Source organism: Mus musculus, chromosome 13 (assembly GCF_000001635.26).
Source record: "Mus musculus strain C57BL/6J chromosome 13, GRCm38.p6 C57BL/6J".
NCBI classification, from domain to species: Eukaryota; Metazoa; Chordata; class Mammalia; order Rodentia; family Muridae; genus Mus; species Mus musculus.
This window is the reverse complement of record NC_000079.6, coordinates 19,323,294-19,341,874: the sequence shown is the minus strand read 5'-3', so window position 1 is coordinate 19,341,874 and position 18,581 is coordinate 19,323,294. Positions and strand designations below refer to the sequence as shown.

The following is an 18,581-nucleotide window of genomic DNA, read 5'->3' as shown; positions in this document are numbered from 1 at the left end:
ATTAAGTCTCTCTTTTTGTGTGTGTGGTTCTCAGATGTTTAATTTTGATGAAACTGCTAGGATAATTCATCAAACATGTCTCTGTTCTCAGAAATGTCAAGGCCACTCCTTCAATAATTTGCAAGTTTCTTGAAGGACTCTTAAGGATGGTAAACCAAGCCCTCCATGCCTAGTGAGACATGACCTCTTAACATCAGGACTCTCTATTGGGGTGGTGCCAGCTAGGAAATGGTTTCAATGATGGCTTCCTTTTATCTTCTCACAAAAAAATAAATATAAGAATATAAAATTATACAATTCTGTCTCCCCTGGAATTATATGCTCCTTGTCTGTGAATATTTTGCCTGCATGTGTGTATATATAGAACACATATACAGTGCTCACAGAAGCCATGGAAGGCATGAATCTCCTGCAAAGAAACTGTTAGATATCAGAAGACCTCACTGTTATGCCTATACAACTGTCCCCGAGGGACTTACAACTGCTCCCTACTTCTGTCCATAATTGTCAAAGATTGATTCTTATATTGTTATTTTGTGAGGTGCAGGGAGATTTCTCCCCCTTTTTGTTAATTTATTATTTCATACACCCATATAACATATATAATATGGTCATACTAACTAGCCTGCCTCTTTCTTATTCACCTCATCTAAAACCTCCCCCTTCCTAAGCAGTCCAGCGACCACACCCTACTCTTTTATTTTTTGTTTTATCTTTTGTTTTAATTTGTTCTGTAACCCACTGCATCCCCTCCCTGATGCTCTTGCCCTGAGATCATGACTCTCCTTGCAGATCACTAAAGTAAAAGCCATGAGTCCAGGGTGTGGACCAAGCTTTGTTACACTGACCTGCCTCCTGAAACCTGTACATTGGTCTCTAATATTCTCCCATTGAGCTGATTATTTAGTTAGCGATGCAATGGTCACTAGTTTTCTTCATTATAAACTATAAATTTTAACTATCGGGAGATCTTGTAATCTCTGAAAATCCCCAGTGTGTATAAAGGTACTGGGAAACTGTAGCAGTAAATATCCCTGTGGGCTTCCTGTCTCTCCTCATCTTTAATCCTGTCCTGACTTAATTCTAAGCCATTCAGTTACTGCAAAGCTCTGTGCAGAGAATTAACAAAAGACCATATCACACTTTGAGCTCCCCGGCCTTTATTTGAATAGCTCTTAGATACCCTCACTGAGTTAGTGTGAAGGCTATTCTGTCTTTAGTTGGTAACCTGTAGGACCTAAGATCTCACTGGGGAAATAGAACCCAGGATGTTCCCTGGAAGCCCTAAAAGTGGTGTGAGCAATGAAGACTCAGGTGGGCCCTGGCTGAGAATCAAGTAGCTGTGTTTGCCAAGAGGATGTGGGTGGGCACAGATGGGGATGGTTCTTATGCAGGCTAGTCTAGAGGCTCTAATGTTGTGTTTATCCAGACTGCACAGTAGTAGGTGGCTTCATCTTCTTTCTTCAAGTAATTTATTTTCAAGGTTGAGGTAGAAGTTTGAAAATCTTTACTTGCTTCAATTTTTTTGTTCTTCCCTCCTAAGGGTCGTTGATTGTAGTTTGTTGAGACATATATTAGATACTCAAACTTTTTTGCTTTTTGCCGGTACCAATGTATAGCTGTGTTGGAGAAATATGGAAGAGAAACTATACAGGATATTTGCGCACTCTCATCTGTCTCTCTGGTGACCGATAATTCAGTTTGCTCCAGCTGCCCAAGCCCAACTGCAAGCAAAGGGAAAAGTTCTCATGAGCAAAGAAAACAGTATTTGAAGAAATGGAAATGAGGATGAGTTCACCCAGAAATGTCCACTTACAAACCCAGAGGCAGCAGAAGGTGGGCCATCTCAGGAGCAGCATCCCAAGGTCAGGCTGCTTCACAGGGAGGCAGGAAGTGCTCTGCAAGCTGGAATTTCAGGTCACCAGCTGGAGGGTGGGGCTGTCCTGTTGTCTCAGGAAAACGCAGAGTCCATGGGCTATACAGAGAAACCCTGTCTCGAGACTAAGGTAACCATTAGTGTGTCACAGTCAGTGGGGACTTCTTAGGCATTTGACAAGCCTCATTACCTGCCTTGACTTAACCTTATCTGCAGCTGTTTGAAGTGGGTTCTGTGTTCTTCCCCCTTTGACAAGTGGAGACAGAGGAAAAGAAAAGTAAAATTCAACACCATTCAATAACACAGAACTCTTAAGTGTAATAATGATCCAGATAAGGAAAAAAAACAGTCCTTGGAGATACCGGACATTTACATTTTCTTCAACTTTTACTCTACTTATTTATGGACTGAAGTATAGTTCCACTCATGTCACCCACACGTACTGTGCATGGGCCCCCAAGGAAAAGAAATCAGCTTGTCAAAGAGATATTTGACTCTGCATGGTTTTTGCAGCAGGACTCACATGAGCCAAGCTTTGGATCAGCTTTGTTTTCTAACCACGGATGAATGGATAAAGAAAGCTTGAGGTGTGGGTGAGAATATGTGCGCACATGTATGGGTGCAGTTGGATATTATTTACCTGTCACAAAGGAGCAAATAGTATTATTTGTAACAATAGTACTAATATGGAAAGATACCCGTGTTGCATGAAATCAGTGAGGCACAGAAAGTGGTGTATGGCAGATATATTCACATCTTATTTTTGTATGGATGCTCGATAATTGGTGTCAGATATGTAGAGAATAAAATAATGACTGAGAAAGGAATTGGGACAGTGTGGTTGGAGGAACAAGGCCCAGTTAAGCATTGGGAGTAATGTCTAATATTCCTCAGCAGACTGGAAAGACTGTGGACAGCTACTCCAATTCTCTGCTTCAACTTTCTTTTTCTTCCCTCCTAAGTGGTGTTGATTGTATTTTGTCCAGACATGTATTAGATACTCAATCTGTTGATTTGTTTTTTTGCTGGTATAACTGTGTTGGAGAAATATGGAAGAGAAACTATACAGGATATATAACTGCACCCATACGTGTGCACACATACTCCCACCCACACCTCATGCTTTCTTTATCCATTCATCCGTGGTTAGAAAAAAAAAAAAAAACTGATCCAAAGCTTGACTCATGTGAGTCCTGCTGTAAAAACCACGCAGAGTCAAATATCCCTCTGACAAGCTGATTTCTTTTCCTTAGCAGCAAATGCCCAATACATGTGGGTGATGTGAGTGGAACTATACTTCTGTCCATAAATAAGTAGAGTAAAAGATGAAGAAAATGTAAATGTCTGGTATCTTCATGGACTCTTTTTTTCTTTATCTGAATCATCACACTTAAGGGTCCTGTGTTACTGAATTGTGTCAGAGACCATCCGGTGAGAAAGCGAGCCCTTCACAATCTCCCTAACCAGCCAAATGGCCTTGTGCTAGTAGCTGGTTATTACTCCCTCCTCCGTATTCCCTTCTTGGCACCTGAGGCTGTAAAAGCTGAATTATAGTCCCCTCTTCCCTATCTCTTCCTAAACTCCCATGCCATCCAAGGACATGAGTTTCGCCTGAGCCCAGCCTGACACCCAAGGCTGTCAAAGAGGATCTATGTTCCAGAGATAAGATGCAGAGTGCCCGCTGCCTGGCGCCTGACTTTGGCCCCCATGTCAGCAGATGCCCGCTTCTTTGTTCTTTGTAAAATTCTCCCTCAACCCCTCCCCTATTCCCGGGATGTATGCTTTAAAAAGAAGGCACCTCAGCATAATAAACGAGACCTTGATAGGTACCCTTCCTGGTCTCCTGCCTCTCCTTCCCTTCCTCCCATCTCCTTCCAGGTTTGCGGTCCCCCTCTCACCCACGAATAACTGAATCCCGCGGGACGGGATAGAATTGTGTTGAATTTTGCTTCTCTTTTCCTCCTGTCTCCTTTTGTCAAATGGACAAGAACACAGTTCTCACTTCATACAGCTGAAGATAAGGTTAAGTCAAATGTCTAAGAAACAAGGTTTGTCAAATGCAGGTAACAAGGTTTGTCAAATGCCTAAGAAACAATCCCCAATGACTGTGACACACTAATGGTCACCTTATAACCTTAGTCTTTTTTTTTTTTTTTTTCAAGACAGGGTTTCTCTGTATAGCCCTGGCTGTCCTGGAACTCACTCTGTAGTCCAGGCTGGCCTCAAACTCAGAAATCCACCTGCCTCTGCCTCCCAAGTACTGGGATTAAAGACGTGTGCCACCACGCCTGGCATAACCTTAGTCTTGAATGTTAATGCTATCATTGAATGTTAATGATAGCTGTCTCAAGCTGTATATACTTAAGCTGTAACCTAGTATACACAAGGAGACAAAACTTTACAAAGACTGTTAACAATTTCAATTAAGTTTTTTCTTCCTTTGGAGTTAAATGAAATGTAATTACCCAAGTCAAAACCTACTTTATATTTGGTAGAAGAAAACACAAAAATATCCTTTTGCTTGTGCACAGAGTGTCAGCCAAGTATAGCAACTCCTAGTGCAGAACATCACAGTCAGCCTTTGTATCTGGATCTTGAATCACTAGCAAATCATAAACAAACAAAGAAAACAGACAGAATATAGCAAATGTTTCTTCATCATCTCCAAGTAACATAGTTATGTTACAGTGGAGTGAAGGACAGACTGGGCCATTCTCCCTACTCTGTACCCAAATGAAGACATACAAAAGATGTCTCTCTAGACCTTTAACCTACAGACACATCCAACGTTCTGCTGTGAGGCAGGAAACCCCAGAACTTCTCAGAACTGGAACAGATCATGACCAACCCTGGGGGAACCCACTGACTGCATTTTTCTGAGACTATAGCACAGTCCCACCCTCCAGCTGGTGACCTGAAATTCCAGCCTGCAGAGCACTTCCTGCCTCCCTGTGAAGCAGTCCAACCTTGGGATGCTGCTCCTGAGATGGTTCACCTCCTGCTGCCTCTGGGTTTGTAAGTGGACATTTCTGGGTGCAGGAGACAGTGAACTCATCCTCATTTCCATTTCTTCAAATGCTGTTTTCTTTGCTCATGAGAACTTTTCCCTTTGCTTGCAGTTGGGCTTGGGCAGCTGGAGCAAACTGAATTATCGGTCACCAGAGAGACAGATGAGAATGTGCAAATATCCTGTATAGTTTATCTTCCATATTTCTCCAACACAGCTATACATTGGTACCGGCAAAAAACAAATCAACAGTTTGAGTATCTAATATATGTCGCAACAAACTACAATCAACGACCCTTAGGAGGGAAGCACAAAAAAATTGAAGCAAGTAAAGATTTTAAAAGTTCTACCTCAACCTTGGAAATAAATTACTTGAAGAAAGAAGATGAAGCCACCTACTACTGTGCAGTCTGGATGAGCACAACATTAGAGCCTCTAGACTAGCCTGCATAAGAACCATCCCCATCTGTGCCCACCCACATCCTCTTGGCAAACACAGCTACTTGATTCTCAGCCAGGGGCCACCAGGGCCTTCATTGCTCACAGCACTTTTAGGGCTTCCAGGGAACATCCTGGGTTCTATTTCCCCAGTGAGATCTTAGGTCCTACAGGTTACCAACTAAAGACAGAATAGCCTTCACACTAACTCAGTGAGGGTATCTAAGAGCTATTCAAATAAAGGCCAGGGAGCTCAAAGTATGATATGGTCTTTTGTTAATTCTCTGCACAGAGGTTTGCAGTAACTGAATGGCTTAGAATTAAGTCAGGACAGGGTGGTATTTACTGCTACGGTTTCCCAGTACTTTCATTCGCACTGGGGATTTTCAGAGATTACGGAATCTCTTGTTAGTTACAATTTATAGTTTATAATGAAGAAAACTATTGTCATTGCATCTCTAACTAAATAATTAGCTCAATGGGAAAATAATAGAGACCAATGTACAGGTTTCGGGAGGCAGGTCAGTGTAACAAAGCTTGGTCCACACCCTGGACTCATGGCTTTTACTTTAGTGATCTGCAAAGAAAATTATGAACTCAGAGCATCAGGGAGGGATGCAGTGGGTCACAGAGCAATTTAAAAATAAATAAATAAATAAATAAAGCATGCTGTAGTTGCTGGACTTCTTAGGAAGAGAGAGGTTTGAGATGAGGTGAGTAAGAAAGATGGGGGCTAGTTAGTGTGACCACACTATGTTATATGGGTGCATGAAATAATAAATTAACAAAAAAGGAAGAAATCTCCCTGCACCTCACAAAACAACAATATAAGAAACTAACTTTGACAATTGTGATTATTCTAAGTTTAGAGTGGGATGATTGAGTACATCCAAGAAATAATGTGTCAAAATGCTAAAAGTTCCTGTCCCATGTCCTTGGAATCTACTTTCTGTGGACTGAACTTCCCAGAGGAGAGCTGTCTGTTAGAACATCCATGATGGTGAAGAATTGAAGTGTTGTGGTCTTGATGCCAAATCATCCTGAATGATCTTTAATCAGTTAACCATTTTTAATTGTCCTTGTTTGTGTTTAATGGGCATTTTTATGACTAATTGATAAATCCTTCTGTAATATGTCAACAGGCCACTAGCTGGCACTGACCCAAAGGCTAAGCGTGATGTGAGATATTATCTGATGCCTTTGGTAGAGGTTCCCCCATTTTGCTATAATCTATGAGCTGTGCACGTGGTCACCCTGCTATTGGACCCCAAGATTAATTGGCGGGAATCGGGCCCCTTCCCCTGCTTTATAACTGCGTGCAGAACAGTAAAATGGAGCTTTGATCAGAATGCCTGTCTTAGCTGCATTTCTTTATCTCGCCACCTAGCCCCTCTTCTCTTCCAGGTTTCCAAAATGCCTTTCCAGGCTAGAACCCATGTTGTGATCTGTTGGCCAGACACAACATCTATCTACCTGATATTTTCACAAAATTATTTGAAAAGTACCATGATTCATGACTTCCTTTTGTTTGATTACTACAAAAACATCATTAAGCTGTTTCCAGGTTGGACCATAGCATTCATTATAAACTCAGTCCATGATTCTGGAAGATGAACACTTATTGTTCACTCTAAAATTCTCCTCTCCTTTCTTTTACCCATAAAAGTTAGAGTTATATTTTGAAATAATACATATAATTAATCTAATCATGCAATTAGTGTAGAAAAATTCTGATTTCAGAAAGTATCCTTAGGTAGATGTTGTGCTGATCACCTTTGGGAGGCTGTAGCAGGAAGAGCATGACATTGAGGGTAGCCTGGGCAACACTACTTCAGAGGAGGAGGAGGAGAGAGAGGGAAAGGCAGATAGAGACCGACAGATAGAGAGAGAGACAGAGAGACAGACACAGAGAGGCACAGAGACAGACAGAGAGAGACACAGAGATAGGTCAGGAGAAGGCAAATCAGAAGAAAGGAGTTTTTTTATATTACTGATACTATTAGTATTAATAATAGTGGTAACTTTTAACATGGGACTATGCATAGTATAGGTAAATTTTATTCTATGGTTTTATTTAAGATATTTCCATGTCTTTGCCCTAGAATTCTTCTCATTCTCCTACCTCTTAACTTATAGATTTGCTCGTTCCTATGTCCCAGGGACTCAGATGTTGCATCCCTGTGCTTCTTAAGATTTACTATGCTTTGACTGAGTGATCTGACTTCTCTAGCTTGTCTCCAATCACTGGTATCCTAATGTGCCCATGATTATTCTACTGATGAGACTTTCCACTTAGTTTTTTATTTGATTTATGAAGTTTTTACTTCAAGCATCATTTTAGCGTGACTTTCTCCCATATCTCTATATTTGGTTCAATTCTATTTTCATATTCTCAATTGTCTTTGATATTTCATTTGCTTCTTCTCTCTGAGCATTCATCCAGGCATTTTATTCTTATCCTCTTTGCATCCATCTGGAAGTGAGTTCATGTTCTCTTTGAAATATTTGTATTTTCATGGAAAATATCTATAATTTTAAAAGTATTTTTTCTGAAGATTTGTTTAAATTACTCTCACTGGGGATTACATGTTTAGTAATTTAGGAGGAAACATAGTCTGTGATTGTGATAGAGCTCATGTTTTAAGATTGGTCTTGCCACGTGGAGGCAATTTGCTGGTTTGGTCTTTGGTGTGAGTTTCTCACCTACTTTTACTGAGTAGGTGTTTTGATATCTTCCTGTTGTTCTCTGGACTTAGATAGTTGTATATCAGATTGATAATGCTTGAATCTGTGGCATGGAAGTACTCCATACTGATCTATGAGTAAGAAAGCTGTACTGACACCAGCACACTTGGGAAGTGTATGACGTCTGACCTCACCAGTTGGTGTTCTGCTTGAGCTGGCATACAAGGAATGGGGACCTGCAGTGTCAGGGGTGCTGCCTCTAGGTCTTAGGGAGCAAACAGGGTCCTGTGGCATTGGGGGTTGTGAATGCCAGAGGTTGGTGGTATGGTCTTCAGTCTGACAATTGGGCAGGTATTCTGGAGGGTCCTGTACATGAGGCTGGAATTTGCATTAGCTAAGATGTATGCAATTTATTTTTTTTATCATTCCCTATTTGTCAGTACTACCTAAATGAATCTTTGTTACATATCCATTCCCTGAAATTGTCTGTTTGGCTTTGATTAAATTACATATCTTTGTTTTCATTTTCCTAATTTGCAGTGGAGAATATGATAGTAACTTTATTGAACTATTGAAAGGTATCACCAAATAATCCAGATAAAGTTTTTGTAACGCCTATACTCATCCATCATTAAATAATTGATGTTATTGATTATCTGATGGTCTGGATTATTAGCACATATTAGTGCATGAAATTATTAGAAAACTAAATATATGGGGCTGACTAAGATAAGCAGGTTGTTTTTAATGCATATTAAAATGGTACAAGGACATGCCATCTTTAAGTTAGCCATTAAATGGCAACAATCAACAGCCAAAGAATGTCTGAAGCAGGTTTCTTAGTCTGGATAATTAGAAGTATAAAGTTGGGGTGGATGTAAATTCTCCCTGTCTGTGATAGCCTACCACCAAATATTCCAAGTAAAATATAGTGTGAGCAACAATGTTAGTAAAGTTTTTCACAGAAGTAATTTCAAACGTAAGTGTCAGGGAATTTGTATCATCTATCTATCTATCTATCTATCTATCTATCTATCTATCTATCTATCTATCTCTTAACTATCCTACTGTTTAGTAAAACAAAAATAAGTTTTATAATGATGAAAGCCTAAATCAATCCCTAAAGCCCTCATAACAATTCAGGAATGGTGATACACACTTTTAATCTCAGTCTGGATGAGGCTAATGTGCATATTCTTGGTGCTCACTGGCCAGTTAGCCTAGATTATTTGGGGAGTTCAAGGTCACTGAGAGTGGACAGTGCCTGAAAGCCAACACTTGGGCTTGCCTCTATGTGGGCATGCACACTTGCTCATATGTACAGTCACTGACTAATGCCTTATTCATGGTCTCTAGTGATACTGATATGCCAAATCCTCCTGCAAAGAGCCCGACCTAGCTCTGCAGCCCAGATGTATGTGAACACCTGGGAAAGGCCTGACAAACTTCAGTGCTATGCTAACCTTCCAAGTATAAAACATTATCTCAAGGTGGCATCAATTTATTTGTTTTCTGAAAATAAACATCTCATCAGTTTGACACCTGTTTACATGTCTCTTTACATGTGTCTATTCATGTTCTTTCCCCATTTTCTACTGTGCAGTAATACCAGGAAACATGGCACCTCTTAGTGCATTTCTGTAAGCAGAGATAATAAGCCAAATGTTCTACATGCAGTAGCTGGATGAGAGGCCAGTGTTTGTGACACACCTTTTCTAATGGACACTTACCAAGTCAGAACCACATTTGAATCAATTATATCTAACTTTAACACTGGAAAGGCTGTTTATAATCAGCCTCCTCTAAATGGTAGGTTCTCTGAAAAGGAAGCAGAACAAGGAAGCAGACTTTTGGAACTACTCATGAACAAGACTCAGAGATAACTCCTTGATGGTCCTGGACTGGGAAGACTTTTCAGTACAAGTTCCTGGCCCAGCTTTCCAGACTTGGAACTTTTTCTTTTCTTTTCTGGGTAGAAGTCTAAAGTTGGGGTGGAAGTAAATTCTCCATGTCTAAAATAGCCTACCACCAAATATTCCAGGTGAAATGTACTGTGAGCAACAATGTTAGTAAAGATTTGCCCGAAAGAAATTTCAAATGTAGATGTCAGGGACTATGTACTTTCTATCACACTTTTTATTAGATATTTTCTTCATTTACAACTCAAATGCTGTCCCAAAAGTCCCTTATACCCTCCCCCCACCCTGCTCCCCAACCCACCCATACCACTTCCTGGCCCTGGCATTCCCCTGTACTGGGGCATATGATCTTTGCAATACCAAGGGCCTCTCCTCCTATTGATGGCCAACTATGCCATCCTCTGCTACAAATGCAACTAGAGACAGCTCTGGGTGGGGGGTGGGGAGGTACTGATTAGTTCATATTGTTCCTCCTTTGGGTTGCAGACCTCTTTAGCTCCTTGGGTACTTCTCTCGCTTCTTCATTAGGGGCCCTGTGTTCCATCCAACAGATGACTGTGAGAATCCATTTCTGTATTTGCCAGACACTGGCATAGCCGAACAAGAGAGAGCTATATCAGGGTCCTGTCAGCAAAATCTTTCTGACATATGCAATAGTATCTGGGTTTGGTGGTTGTATATGGGATGGATCACTGGGTGGGGCTGTCTCTGGGTGGTCCTTCTGTCCATCTCAGTTCTGAATTTTGTCTCTGTTAACTCCTTCCATGGGTATTTTGTCCCCATTCTAAGAAGGAGCAAAGGATCCACAGGTCAGTCTTCCTTCTTCTTGAGTTTCATGTGTTTTGCAAATTGCATCTTGGGTAATCTAAGTTTCTGAGCTAATATCCACTTGTCAGTGAGTGCATATCATGTGTGTTCTTTTGTGATTGGGTTACCTCACTCAGATTGAAATCCTCCAGATCCATCCATTTGCCTAAGAATTTCATGAATTCATTGTTTTTAATAGCTGAGTAGTACTCCATTGTGTAAATGTACCACATTTTCTGTATCCATTCCTCTGTTGAGGGACATCAGGGTTCTTTCCAGCTTCTGGCTATTATAAATAAGGCTGCTATGAACATAGTGGAGCATGTGTCTTTATTACAAGTTGGAACATCTTCTATGTATATGCCCAGGAGACAAATTGCTGAATCATCCGGTAGTACTATCTCCAATTTTCTGAGGATCCACCAGACTGATTTCCAGAGTGGTTGTACCAGCTTGCAATCCTATCAGCAATGGAGGAGTGTTCCTCTTTCTCCACATCCTTGCCCACATCTGCTGTCACCTAAGTTTTTAATCTTAGTCATTCTGACTGGTGTGAGGTGGAAACGCAGGGTTGTTTTGATTTGCATTTCCCTGATGACTAAGGATATTGAACATTTTTTAGGTGCTTCTCAGCCATTCAGTATTCCTCAGTTGAAAATTCTTTGTTTAGCTCTGTACCCCATTTTTTAATAGTGCTATTTGATTTTATGGAGTGCATCTCCTTTTGTTTTTTTATATGTTGGATATTATTCCCCTATGTGTTTTAGGATTGGTAAAGATCCTTTCCCAATCTGTTGGTGGCCTTTTTGTCTTATTGATAGTGTCTTTTGCCTTATAGAAGCTTTGCAATTTTATGAGGCCCCATTTGTTGATTCTCAATCTTACAGCCCAAGCCACTGCTGTTCTGTTCAGGAATTTTTCCCCTGTGCTCATATCTTCAAGGTTTTTCACCACTTTCTCTTCTGTAAGTTTCAGTGTCTCTGGTTTTATGTGGAGTTCCTTGATCCGCCTAGACTTGAGCTTAGTACAAGGAGATATGAATGGATTGATTGGCATTCTTCTACATGCTAACCGCCAGTTAATCCAGCACCATTTGTTGAAAATGCTGTCTTTTTTCCACTGGGTGGTTTTAGCTCCCTTGTCAAAGATCAAGTGATCATAGGTGTGTGGGTTCATTTCTGCGTCTTCAATTCTATTCTCTTGGTCTACTTCTCTGTTGCTGTTCCAGTACCATGCAGTTTTTATAACAATTGCTCTGTAGTACAGCTTGAGGTCAGGCATGGTGATTTCAGCAGAGATTCTTTCATCATTGAGAATAGCTTTTGCTATCCTAGGTTTTTTGTTATTCCACATGAATTTGCAAATTGCCCCTTTTAATTCGGTGAATAATTGAGTTAGAATTTTGATGGGGATTGCACTGAATGTGTAGATTGCTTTCAACAAGATAACCATTTTTACTATGTTGATCCTGCCAATCAGTGAGCTTGGGAGATCTTTCCATCTTCTGAGATATTCTTCAATTTCTTTCGTCAGAGACTTGAAGTTCTTCCCATACAGATCTTTCACTTCCTTAGTTAGAGTCACACCAAGGTATTTTATATTATTTGTGAATATTGAAGGGTGTTATCTCCCTAATTTCTTTCTCACCCTGTTTATCCTTTGTGTAGAGAAAGGCCACTGATTTGTTTGAGTTAATTTTATATCCAGATATTTCAATGAAGGTGTTTATCAGGTTTAATAGTTCTCTGGTGGGATTTTTAGGGTCACTTATATATACTATCATATCATCAGCATATAGTGATAATTTGACTTCTTCCTTTCCAATTTGTATCCCCTTGACCTCCTTTTGTTATCTAATTGCTCTGGCTAGGATTTCAAGTACTATATTGAATAGGTAGGGAGAAAGTGGGCAGCCTAGTCTAGTCCCTAATTTTAGTGGGATTGCTTCAAGTTTCTCTCTATTTAGTTTGATGTTGGCTACTGTTTTGCCATATATTGTTTTTATTGTGTTTAGGTATGGGCCTTGAATTCCTGATCTTTCCAAGACTTTTATCATGAAGGGGTATTAGATTTTGTCAAATGCTTTCTCAGCATCTAATGAGATGATCATGTGGCTTTTGTCTTTGAGTTTGTTTATATAGTGGATTACGTTGATGGATTTCCCCATATTAAACCATCCCTGCATCCCTGGGATTAATCCTACTTGATCATGATGGATGATCGTTTTGATGTGTTCTTGAATTCAGTTAATGAGAATTTTATTGAGTATTTTTGGATTGATATTCATGAGGGAAATTGGTCTGAAGTTCTCTTTCTTTGTTGGGTCTTTATGTGGTTTAGGTGTCAGAGTAATTGGGGCTTCATAGAATGAATTGGGTAGAGTACCTTCTACTTCTATTTTGTGGAATAGTTTGAGGAAAATTGGAATTAGGTCTTCTTTAAAGGTCAGATAGAACTCTGCACTAAACCCATCTGGTCCTGGACTGTTTTTGGTTGGAAGACTATTAATGACTGCTTCTATTTCTTTAGGGGATATGGGACTGTTTAGGTCATTAATCCGATCCTGATTTAACATTGGAACTTGGTATCTGTCTAGAAATTTGTCCATTTCTTCCAGATTTTCCAGTTTTGTTGAGTATAGCATCTGTAGTAGGATTTGATGATGTTTTCTATTTCCTCAGGTTCTGTTGTCATGTTTCTCTTTTCATTTCTGATTTTGTTAATGAGGATACTGTCCCTGTGTCCTCTAGTTAGTCTGGCAAAGGGTTTATCTACCTTGTTGATTTTCTCAAAGAACCAGATCCTGGTTTGGTTGATTGTTTGAATAGTTCTTTTTGTTTCTACTTAGTTGATTTCAGCCCTGATTATGATTATTTTTTGCCGTGTACCCATATTGGGTGAATTTGCTTCCTTTTGTTCTAGAGCTTTTATGTGTGCTGTCCAGATTCTAGTGAATTTTCTCTCTAATTTCTTTTTGGAGGCACTCAGAGCTGAGTTTTCCTCTTAGGACTGCCTTCATTGTGTCCCGCTTTTTTTTTTTTTTTTTTTTTTTTTTTTTTTTTTTGGTATGTTGTGGTTTCATTTTCATTAAACTCTAAAAGGTCCTTAATTTCTTTCTTTATTTCTTCCTTGACCAATGTATCATTGAGTAGAGTGTTCTTCAGCTTCCACGTGTATGTTGGCTTTCTATTATTTATGTTCTTATTGAAGAACAGTCTTAGTCCGTGGTGTTCTGATGCATGGGATAATTTCAATATTTTTGTATTTGTTGAAGCCTGTTTTGTGACCAATTATATGGTCAGTTTTAGAGAAGGTGCCATGAGGTGCTGAAAAAAAAGATGCATCCTTTTGTTTTAGGATAAAATGTTCTCTAGATATCTGTTTAGTCCATTTCTTTCATAACTTCTGTTAATTTCAATGTGTCTCTGTTTAGTTTCTGTTTCCACGATCTGTCCATTGATAAGAGTGGGGTGCTGAAGTCTCCCACTATTATTGTGTGAGGTGCAATATGTGCTTTGAGCTTTCCTATAGTTTCATTAATGAATGTGGATGCCCTTGCATTTGGAGCATAGATATTCAGAATTGAGAGTTCACCTTTGAAGATTTTTACCTTTGATGAGTATGAAGTGCCCCTACTTGTCTTTTTTGAAAACTTTGGGTTGGAAGTTGATATTAGAATGGCTAATACAGCTTGTTTCTTTGGACCATTTGCTTGAAAAAATGTTTTCCGGCCTTTTACTCTGAGGTAGTGTCTGTCTTTTTCCCTGAGGTGGGTTTCCTACAAGCAACAAAAAGTTGGGCCCTGTTTATGTAGCCAGTCTGTTAGTCTGTGTCTATTTACTTCGGAATTGGGTCCATTGATATTAAGAGATATTAAGCAAAAGTAATTGTTGCCTCCTGTTATTTTTGTTGATAGATTTGGGATTCTGTTCTTGCAACTGTTTTTTTTTTAGGTTTGTTGAAGGATTGTTCTTGCTTTTTTTTTTCCCCCTAGGGTGTAATTTCTGTCTTTGTGTTGGTGTTTTCCCTTTGTTACCCTTTAAAGGGCTAGATTCTTTGGAGCTGATGTTGCATTCCACTCACCTGTGATTCCCCAGGTGATCCGGAGGTCCTGTGGCATGGAGAGTCCTCTGGGATTCTTGACAGCCTCCACTGGGTTCAGGCAGAAGATGTAGATTCTCTCTATAACTGTGTTTCCTCATGAACTCAGATTTTAGCAGACAATGAACTTGACACTGTGTTTTCATATACTTCTTATATTTTTTCTTTTTTCATTTTACTTTTGAGATTGTATTTTAATTAAATTTTTCCATTCCCTTTCTTCCCTTCAATCTCCCTCATATACTCCTCTGCTCGCCTTCAGATTTCTGACCTCTTTTGTCATTAAATGTAATTACATTCATATATGTATTACATGAACATATATATTTCTAAATATAACCGATTTAGTCCATATGATATTATTTGCATATATCTTTTCAGGGCTGATTGTTTGGAATTGGACAATCAACTGATGTGCTTTTCCCTGGGGAGGACCACCTCTCTCACTCTCAGCTTTACACAGTTTTCTGTAGTCCTTTTTGTAGGCTTGAGACGTTGTGGGCTTTTCCCTTTCCAGTTGGGTCTGTTCATTGAGTTGATTCTTGTTCAGCTCACATGTGGGCAGTCAAGATGGTAAGACTTTTATGAATAGAGCTTCTGGTAGTTACTAGGTTGACATATTATTACAGCAAATTCACTGACTCTCTGGCTCTTAGAATCTTTCTGCCCTCTCTTCCATAATGTTCCTTGAGTTATAGGTGTGGGAGTGTTTTATAGACGTAATGTTTAGGATTGTGTCTCACACTCTGCATTTTGATTGGTTATGGTTTTCTGTAATTTATTTGATGAGGAGTGAAGACTACACTTATCTGTGGGTATAAGGACAAATATTTATAGATTGTTATTAGGAATTGTGCTGCTTAAATACATTAGTAGTTGGAGATTGTTCAAACAGCCATGACCTCACTAGGCCTAAAGTAATTATGTAGGTTTCCATATCAGGCATGGTATACTTCATTTTGAGGGATCTTAAGTCTCACAAGAGAGCTGCTGGTTACTGCCAAGATACATATGCCACATTTTTTTTTTTTTTTACAAATGCAATTAAATATTTTGCAGGGAAGGGAGGATCACTGGTTCTTTATTAAAACCTTTTCTTCTCAGTAGTGTTTGCCCACAAAGGGCGGAGGGGCCTGAAATGTTTTCAGAAGATTTTCTTGGTTTCAAAGGTGGCGTTGCTTATGATCAGCAGTTCCTTCCAAGATGAGAGGCTTAGCCAGTTGCAAAGGAGGAGCTTTGAGGTTTTCACTGAGGGGCATAGTGTGGGAGGCAAGAAAGAGAGAGGGGGGGGAGAGGGAGAGAGGGAGAGAGAGAGAGAGAGAGAGAGAGAGAGAGAGAGAGAGAGAGAGAAGTAATAGGGAGGACTGAGCTCAACTTCCAATTGTCAGAAAGTTGGGCAGTGCTCCTTTTTATGAAGAGATGGCAGGTGTGCCTTGGTTCAGGTTAGACTTCTGCTACAGTGGGTGTCAGGTTCTCAGGTCTTGGTAAAGAACACAGGTCTAGATATCTGAGTCCCTTGGTCTTTTCTCTGCTTTTCCTTGTTTGGTATAGGATTCAAATGGGAGTAAGCAATAAACAGTGCTTCATCTGCAATTTCTGTGCTGATTTGGGTCAGGAATTCTTCAGAGCCAGATAGTGCCCTCCACCTGGCTGATGGGTTGAAATCTTAAGCTGCTTGGTAGTGAAAGACTCTGAAAGGAGTCCCTTGCTCAGGCCTCAGGACAATAAAGGACACCCAAGAACTCACGATAGACCGAGCTTGTTGCAAACCACATGAGGCTTTATTAGGGGAAAGCCAGAGCTCTGGGGACAACTCATATCCCACTCAGGGGTAGAGGAGTCAACCTCGAGGGGAAAGAGGTCCCAGTTTTTATAGGCCCTCAGGGGGGAAAGGAGAAGGGGGAGAGTAGGGGATTTCCAGATCTAAACAATGTCTATTCTCAAGAAATGGATATGGGAGGGGTACAAGGAAAGAGACACACAGGTTCAAGGAGTGGCCAGAGCATTGTGCACCTCTATTTTTCTAAATCAGTGAAGCTAGTTTTGCTAACAGTGACATCTATCTTGCCAATTTCAGGGCTTCTGTAACCTTTTACATTCTGTCAGGATCTTTCATTCCCCACTTCTTCTAGTTACTAGTTCTAATCTTAGAACTAAAATGCAACCTCTTTTTCAAGGTTCTGCAGAGACTGGTATTGTTGTCTTAATACTAACAGCTGGACAGTACCAATCTTTTCTCTAATAAAGGTCACCAGTTTATTAAGAACTATCGGATCACACGTCAGCAGTAACAGCAAAATTATTAGAGGGTCTATCAGAGTAGAAATGAGGGTGGTCAACTAAGGGGATTTATTTTTTAGGAGCTCACTTTATGTGAGAGGCATGAATCTAAGCAGAGATGCCTTCTACTTTGACAGCAGTGGGGGTGGTCAGCAGCACGATGCAAGGGCCTTTCTAACAAGGTTTTAGGTTCTCAGCTCGATGTTGTCAGACGAGAACTGCTTCCCCCACCTGGAACTGGTGTGGTATCATGAAGTCTCCTGGTTCGTAGGCCTCTTTGAGCTGCTCTCAGGCGGTGTTTCTGACCACTTCTAGGGCTTTCATGCGTATAAACAATGAAGGACCAGGGTTAAAATTTAAAGGATCTAACACTCTCTCTACTTCAGTGAGTGGGGGAGCCCCCCCCCCCATACAGGATTTCATATGGAGTGAGCTTAAATGTTCCCAGTGTGTTACTGACGTGGAACAAGGCAAAGGGAAGGAGGGCTGTCTAAGATTAATTTAGTCAAGGAATTTTTTTTATCCTTTCTACCTAGCCTGAACTCTGGGGTCTATAAGCACAATGTAATTTCTAATCAATCCCCAGTTGGATGGCCAGTCCCTGACTTACCTAGGCAACAAAGGTGGGTCCATTGTCAAACCCTATTATCTTAGGTATTCCAAACCGTGGAAAAATTTCTTCTAGGATTTTCTTAACCACAATATTTGCAGTTTCTTTTTTTGTTGGGTAGGCCTCCACCCATCCTGAAAAGGTATCTATAAAAACTAAAATATATTTATTACCATACTTAGCTGGCTTTACTTCAGTAAAATCTACTTCCCACTAGGCTCCAGGGCGATCTCGTAGTCTTCTCCCTGGAGGATAGCTTGAATGTCCTGCATTAGTCCTGGCACACGGTATACAGTTCTTAACTACTGCTTCTGCAACATCAGAGAGTCTTAAAACATAAAAAGTAGATGCTTTGACCAGTGTTTGCAGGGTTTAACTCCCAGGTGGGACAGCCGATGTATATTTTCAATAAATCTTTTCCCTTCTTTTTGTGGTTCTGGCAGAGCAACTTTCTGGAGAGGTTCTATCTGTGGAGTCCTGAAGGGCAGTATTGAGTCCTGAAGGGCAGTATTGAGTTCTGAAGGGCAGTATTGAGTTCTGAAGGGCAGTATTGAGTTCTGAAGGGCAGTATTGAGTCTGAAGGGCAGTATTGAGTCCTGAAGGGCAGTATTGAGACCTGAAGGGCAGTATTGAGTTCTGAAGGGCAGTATTAAGTCTGAAGGGCAGTATTGAGTCCTGAAGGGCAGTATTGAGTCCTGAAGGGCAGTACTGAGTCCTGAAGGGCAGTATTGAGTCCTGAAGGGCAGTATATTAGGGCCGAGTGCAGCCTGTTTAGCTTAGCATCAGGCATGTTATTCCCCCTTGTCACAGCATCGTGTCCTTTTTGATGTCCAGGACAATGTATAATGGCCACTTTGG

The 18,581-nt window shown here is 40.3% G+C and overlaps 2 gene segments (V, D, J or C) and 1 further gene; 1 reads left to right on the top strand and 2 right to left on the bottom strand.

The window, feature by feature from the left end:
• Window positions 1–18,581, bottom strand: part of Tcrg (T cell receptor gamma chain) — a 178,435-nt gene that overhangs the window by 14,602 nt on the left and 145,252 nt on the right.
• Trgv1 (T cell receptor gamma, variable 1) lies at window positions 1,421–1,859 on the bottom strand. The segment is given in 2 exon segments: window positions 1,421–1,724; window positions 1,817–1,859. Coding segments are annotated over 2 exon segments (347 nt in total).
• On the top strand, window positions 4,849–5,302 carry Trgv2 (T cell receptor gamma variable 2). The segment is given in 2 exon segments: window positions 4,849–4,891; window positions 4,996–5,302. Coding segments are annotated over 2 exon segments (350 nt in total).